The following is a 7,503-nucleotide window of genomic DNA, read 5'->3' as shown; positions in this document are numbered from 1 at the left end:
AAAATTTACTCAATAATTAAATATTCATACTAAATCAATTAACCACACTATTTAGACAAGCTCCAACTATTCTCCACATAAAAGCACACATGTGCAAAAACACAATTCTCCACATAAAAGCACTCATGTGCAAAAACACATAATTGCATAACACGATAGTTTTTAGTCCAATTTTTTGAATTTAAACAATACTTTAGAAACGAAGATTATGAAAATCAGAATAATAAAATTCGTGTGAAATTTTGATTTTCCTATAATTTTATGTCGAGATTAACCATATCCATTTCATTTTAGGGGATGTTTTCTTCCACAAGCGGTCCTCTCATATTAAAACATTCCCTAAAATAAAGCATATAACTAAATAGAAAATAAGGTTGACAACTCTAAACCTTAAAAAAAAAAAAAAATTAATTAAAATGACGTGTTGACGACTCTAAACCTTCAAAAATACCCTTTTAATTAAGATGACATATGTCTAAGTATTTCTAAAGTTGGTCATGCATGGCCCTCATTCTTTAGTTTAGGAGTGCGTCATCGCTTATGTTACGACCACTCAACAGCCAACGTGTAAATTTTAAAACCTGTCAAAGGCACGTGTTGTATCTACACGTCATTCTGATTTCTTCCATGGTCGGCCTTTTTGAGACACAATGGACGATTTCACCTTTGAATAGCCCACTGGTGGACCAAATATGTCAATTCGTCGAAAAGCTTGTAATTAGGTGGCACTCTCATTCTAGAAAGTAGAGAGGAGTAAGACTTGCTCCATATATCCCACTCTGGAACTGACCAGCCAACAGATTTTGTAGGAATAAGACTTAAGACACTGCTAGATTTTGTATGAATAAGACTTAAGACACTGCTAGATTTTGTATGAATAAGATATAACACTGCTAGATTTGCTTCTTGGTTGTATAGAAAACAGTCAGTCTCTCAATTTGGGGGGTATTCCAACAACAGACAATGCGGTTGAGTGAATTTATTTTCGAATGGTCGACGAAGATTCCAACCCCCCACCAGACAGAAGACTTAAGAGAGTTCGAGTGACACATATTTTCTCAGCAGATCTGTCTTGTTGAGCAGTCAACCTTTACAGCTCTCCGAAGCACTGAATTTTTTTTAATTCTTTCCTGTATAATTTCAATTTAATCTCTCTTACATGTAATGGCTTAGTTAATTTTATAGACTCCTTCAAAGTTTTGAAGGTTTACTTTCGAGTTAATCTATTTATTATTCATTGTATTTTGATGTGAACGGTCAAAGGTTGCCAACGTCATCCGTGATGCACGCCTTTCTTCTCTTTTCGCCACGACCCAAATACTATTCTCACACTTTTTATATGTCCTTCAACGTAACCTGACCGAACAGGCTCATTTGTTTAACGACAAATATTATAATCTTATCTGTTAGACAACTTCCACACGGGATTTCCACAAGTAATTAGAATTCTGGATATATAAACCAGTACCCACATGGCCCAGATATCAATTTTGCACCTTCACAACCTTTAGCGTTGTTTACCATCAAACATGGTTAAGCCCCCAAACAGCTTACAGAAGAAAACACAAGAGTTGAAGGGAGTGAGAATGAGAAAATGGGGGAAATGGGTTTCGGAAGTGAGAGTGCCCAATTCCAGAGCCAGAATTTGGCTGGGCTCGTATGATTCTCCTCAACAGGCAGCTCGGGCTTATGACTGTGCTGTGTATTGCCTCAGAGGATGCAAAGCCAAGTTTAATTTTCCCGACTCTCTGCCGGAAATTCCATCTGCTTCGTCATTATCTCCGGTACAAATTCAAGCCGTTGCGGCCAAGTTCGCCAGGGAAGAAATCCGGCAGGCGCCGGATGAGTGCTCTGCATTTTCTACTCCTGAATCGGTGTGTTTTACGGGCAGTCTCACGACTTTGGAGGAGCAGGAGTGGATGAAGTTGTTTGACTCCCTTCTTCAGGATATTGATAGAAATCCGTCTCTTATGTTTGAAGATTTTCCCACATTTGAGAATATTGATTTTCTTCCGGTAGAGGAAAAACAGGGGTGGAACACAAATTTTAAATTCACGTCAAGTGACGAAATGTGACCAGGAGCAGGGACTCTTTATACCGCTCCTCAACACTGTAATTCTTCATTCTTTTCTATATACATTATAAAATTGGCTTCGCAATTACGGTAAGGGTACATGTAGTTGTTATAACTAAATTTGTGTACTTCAAGTTTTTAAATGATACATTAAATTTTAATGATTTTTTGGGTTGTCTTTATATAGGACTTGCAATTATAGGTATTGTTTTGGTTTTTATGTTGTCTCAACAAACTGTATGAGATTCGTTATGCATGCAAGGATAAAAAATGGGTCATTTTGAATTGACCTCCGATATATGTACTCAAATGCCTCAATAATTATGCTCTATTGGTACTAATAAAGTTGCATAATTGGTCCAATTACTAACTTTTTTTCTAGCCATTGGGTATTCCAATGGATGACTATTGGCCCATTAGATTATTTTTTAGTGGATTTTTAATTAGAAAAACCCAATGAATGGTAATTGGTACATGAGCAATAACTGAACCCCTTCCCTTAATGTTCTTTTATAAAGAAAAATAAATAAAAAACAAAACTTCTCTCACTAACACTTGATTAATAGGGGAAAAAAAAACATGATCGCTCTATTAACTTGGGACTACTAATTAAACAATAATAAAGTTTAGGTTTTAGACCTTAAATTTTTTAGATGGAGGTTGTGTGTAAGAGTCTTATAGCTATTGAGTTACCTCTAAATTTCTAGTTGGTGATACTCTTGTAAAAAGCTTGCTCTACAATTATATTGTAATCTATTATTGATTTTTGAACAATATATTGGGTGGATTTTGGAGTGTGGAGTTTTTCTCTTGAAAGGATTTTCCCCACATAAAACACTATGTTGTGGTATGTCTGCTATTTATGTTTATTTCTCGTAAGTTTATGCAATTATTGTAAGGATCTATAAAAGTTTTTGCATTACCCCCCTCTCAAGGTTAGTGTAGGAAGTTGTTCCGCTACTTTCCAATGCAACACTAGAATAACTTGCCATTTAGATGAAAAATATTGTTCAAATGAAATCAATCGTCTATTTTCTTATAGATAAAGTGAAAAAAGATGTCAATACCATAGTTTTTTGTTTAGTACTTTAAATTCAAACTAATTGAGCTTGGGTAAATCACTAGAATTTGTCAAAGCAAATGAATTAGACTATATAAAACTATGGGATTAGTTGCAACTTGGAATAAATCACATTGTATGCTACCTAGTTTTCTCAAAGTAGATTAGTAATATGGAAAAATAGATTAGTAATGACAAAGCCTTGTGATATGTATTTAGCTACAATTGGAAATAGCTATGGGAAAAATGTATTTGTTAGCTTCTTGTTGATTTTTTTTAATAAATAAAGAAACACAACAAGGGTGTTGACCATGTATACAAACAACCCAGAGTCTAACTATAAAAAATAGGTAGCAAAACAAGGGTGCTAACCTTATACAAACTTAGGTCAAACATGCATTAGTGGAAGGTCACAAGACCATTGCTAGCAAACAAAAGGCCAAACAAACCTTTAACAACACAAAATTTCATCCACAACCTGAGGAAGAGTTTGGCGAAGGCAGGGGGGAATTCCATTTTACCTGGTGACAAAAAAAATCTAGGAAATACTATTGTTAGGAACATTATTAGAAGTGGGATCAAGGGGGAAAATATCCTTAGAGGGTTTTTCAACTCCTAGAGCAGATTGTTGATCAACAGGTCGTTGTAGAATAAGAGCAACATGAGTAAAAACATTAAAGACAAAGGAGGTCACACTAGTAGTAAGAGGTGGAGAAGAAGCTAGGAGGGTAGAGGAGGCCAAAATAGTAAGAGGCACAACCTCCTTCCAAGAGGAGGAGGAGTTAACCTTTGAAGAGTCATTAGAATTAGAAGCCTTGATAATCATATGGTCACCATTAACATCCTTCCACCAAGCATCAACACTTAAATACATCGCAGGAGAGAACAATCTGTAGCTAAGTGGCCTATTGAGAAGCATCTATGACAATGAAAGTGGAGTCCCTATTGAATCTAGGGCCTATCCCCAACCATAACAACCTTGTTCCTGGGGAGAGGCATAGAGATGTCAATGTTTATTAAAATGTGAAAAAAGTAGAAGGACCATGAAGGACGTGGTATCATCAACTTTCAAGAAGTGGTCGATAGAGTTGCCAATGTTCTCATTACAAGAATGCTCCCAAAAATGAAAAGGAAGATTGGAAAGGAAAACCCACATTGGACACACATTGAGTGGTTCAATAAGAGGGTTCAAAGAAATTGTCTAGGGTTTGATCGAGAGAGAGTTAACTCCCCAAGCCCACAATATACTTAACACCAAGTCATGATCATCAGGAGAAGCAAATGAAGCAATTAAAAAATGCTTAGCACAAGGGAAAAGATCGATGGTACCAACAACTAATGGCTTCCAAGAATCACTCAACTAATGTGGTAGATGTTTTTTTATTATTGTGATGTGGTTGTAGTTGTTTCCTTGATCTATCATGTGAAAATAACAAATGACACCTTCGATATAAAATGTAAATATATATTAATTAATGGTAGTTTCATGCTACATACATATCAATAAGGCAAAACCATTGCTATAATGTATTTGACTTTTATGGGTTTGTGGATGTATTTTAGTTAAATGTCTAGGGCATATCTATGTCCATGTACTATTTTTTTTCTCACATGAATTGGATTTAGTTAGTAGTCATGACATTGGAACAACTTAGTGCCTAGAATGACCAATATCACATACTTTGTTAGAATTCTTGGATTAAGAAAAAATTGGGGAACAATAAGCAATTAACAAAGTTGCATATCTATATCATTCAAAATGGTGTATACTAGACTATTTATGAAGTGTAACAAAAATAATGTGACCTAATAGATTCATTTTAAATACACAAAATATTTTGCATATGTGAAGGCTTGATTATTAGGCTATGACTGTGAGATTTTGCCAAGATCAAGAGCTCAATGAAAAGTACAATAGAGAGACAAAATATAGGACAAGAATAAATTGTATTCTCATCAATAGATAAATGATCATTTTTTTCATACAATAAATATGAGCCTACTTATATAGGCAAGACTATATGGATATGTGAGCACACAAACATGACATGTGGCTCAATGAGAAACAAGGGTGGGTAGGGATAAGTAGAGGTAGGTAGGAGAAACAATATAATATTCCACATGAGGTAGATCACCCACCGAATGTGGAATGTAACAACAAGATAAGACCACAAAAGGTGGAAATTCTCCTATACACACTATCCCAATGTGGTACAAACACCCAAGTGTCTCATGCCCAAACTACTATGAAATGCATTATCCTAAGTAAACTTAAGTAAGGTGTAATGATATCCAGCATGAATAATTAATTACACCAATACCCCCCCTTAAGTGCAACTTAGGGGAATGCACTTAAGTCTACAATGCAACTAAGCAATGCGAGATGGGTCCCGACTACAAGGCCATGTTAGGTACCCATGTACAAATGTAAAACCCCATGGTAAAAAACCCTCCCCCAAAGGAGAGATGAAAACTATACAAGAGAACTCTCATAGAAGTGTGTGAGGAACAAAACCCCATGTGAGGAAAAAGCTCCCCCATATGAGAGAAGAAGAGAAACTAGGTAGCCCCCTCTCAATGTAGAATCTGAACCAATGGTAGAAGCCCGAGAATGAATGAAGAAACTGCTCCATGAACATCGAACAACATTCCTTCCCTTGGGAAGAAACAAAATCAAAGGTGTATCCATGAAGTCTCCCCAATCATGAAGGGAAGATGTAGGAAAAAAACTCATGATGATTGAAGTCTCTGAAAACTGCTCAAGTGTCCCCATGTCGATGATGAAAGATACCCCCTCCAAAAGCGGTGAAATGCTCCACACTATTGAAAAAGGCATTCCAAGATCTACTGGAGATGAATGTAGAACATGATCCAAAGAATCACATGTCTCCTCTAAACATAAAGAGACCTCCTCCAACTGTTGTACATAAGAATCCAGAATCATGTCAACCTCGAAATAATGATCATGTAGAGAATGAACAAGAGGCTCAGAGTGTTCCCTCACAACAATCGAAGAAGGATCATCTTCATCAAAGAGAAGATAAATATCATCAATGATGTCTCCCAAATGTGCAATGTAGGACTCCACAAACAAACCTGTAATGTCGGTCAAGTAATCATCCCAATCAACTGAAGTTGGAAGACATGAAATATCCTACTGCACTGAATCACAAGAAGGCAAAATTGTCGCACTAGTTGCATCATCAGATGCAATAGGTAATGTGATAGCAATAGGAGGAGATGAAATGCAAGTCTCAAGAATGGGGTCACATTTGAGAATCCCCCAGTTCAAGACCCCAAAGTTCTCCTCAAAATATGATTCATCACAAGAAGTGTGATCATCATGTGTAGAATCATTATGTGAAGAATCATCATATGTAAAATCATCCCCATCAACAAAATCTGAAAATGAGTATAACCGAGATGCATGATCAACCACCCCAGTCGCAATGATAGCTCTAGTCTCCAAGTCTCTAACGAAAAATGACTCAAGTGTGAACTCCACAATTCTCTTTGTTTCCCCATGTGTGATTTGATAGACCTGGAAAGGAGATTGTTTGTCAAATGGGGTACACACAACACATCATTGAAGGAGTTATCCCCAATGGCAAGAGTTCCTTTCCCAATCACATCCATGTATGTATGATTGCCCATCAAAATTTGTGGCATGGTGCAAGGCTCAAATGTAGAAAACATAGACTGTGAAGATGCCATATAATGAGAAGCCCCTGAATCTAGAATCCATCTTCTTGAATCATGACTTGTAGTAGCACAAAAAGATTTTCCTTTTCTTGTCCCAAAAGACTATCTTCCCACTTGTAGAAGCCATGAATTCTTTCCCTTTCCCCTTTGATTTTGAGGAAGTAGAAGTTGATGAATCCTACTTCTTGTAGGCATGAGGCAAATCAATGTTGTGCTTTTTGAGGATATGTGTGTGCTCATCAATGTTCTTAGAATGGCAACAATGCTCCTCATGACCAACCTTTTTACAATAGGCACAAGTAGGTCTCTCCTTTGGTGAATTGTCCTTCTTGGAAGAGGATGAAACTCCCTTGTGTGGAGAAGGTGGTGCTTTGTCCTTAGGCTTTGATTATCATTTCTTCTTATTTGAGTTGTCCCTTCCTTGATTTCCTTTGTTCCCTTGAGTTGCCACATACTCTTGAGACTTAGAAGTCTTAAGAATGCCTATGCTTATCAACTTAGTATGTTCCATCATCAACACTTCGGCGAAAGCATCAAATGTAGGCATTGTGTAGCTTGAACCCATTGTCATCCTATGGGTTTGGAAACTAGAAACAAATGCTGCATATTCTTGTGGAAGCTTGCCCATCAAATTGAAGATCAATTTGTGAAATTTTGCCAAGATCAA

The 7,503-nt window shown here is 36.6% G+C and overlaps 1 protein-coding gene across 1 annotated transcript; it reads left to right on the top strand.

Annotated features, from left to right (window-relative positions):
• The first annotated feature begins 1,395 nt into the window (after positions 1–1,395).
• Positions 1,396–2,159, top strand: LOC131032221 (ethylene-responsive transcription factor ERF018-like). Its single transcript, XM_057963173.1, has one exon. The coding sequence runs from the start codon at positions 1,530–1,532 to the stop codon at positions 2,073–2,075; it is 546 nt and encodes a 181-aa protein (XP_057819156.1). The 5' UTR covers positions 1,396–1,529; the 3' UTR covers positions 2,076–2,159.
• Positions 2,160–7,503: the final 5,344 nt, after the last annotated feature.

This window comes from Cryptomeria japonica, chromosome 2 (genome assembly GCF_030272615.1).
Source record: "Cryptomeria japonica chromosome 2, Sugi_1.0, whole genome shotgun sequence".
NCBI lineage: Eukaryota > Viridiplantae > Streptophyta > Pinopsida > Cupressales > Cupressaceae > Cryptomeria > Cryptomeria japonica.
Note: the sequence above shows the minus strand (reverse complement) of the source record. Positions and strands in the feature narration are given on the sequence as shown.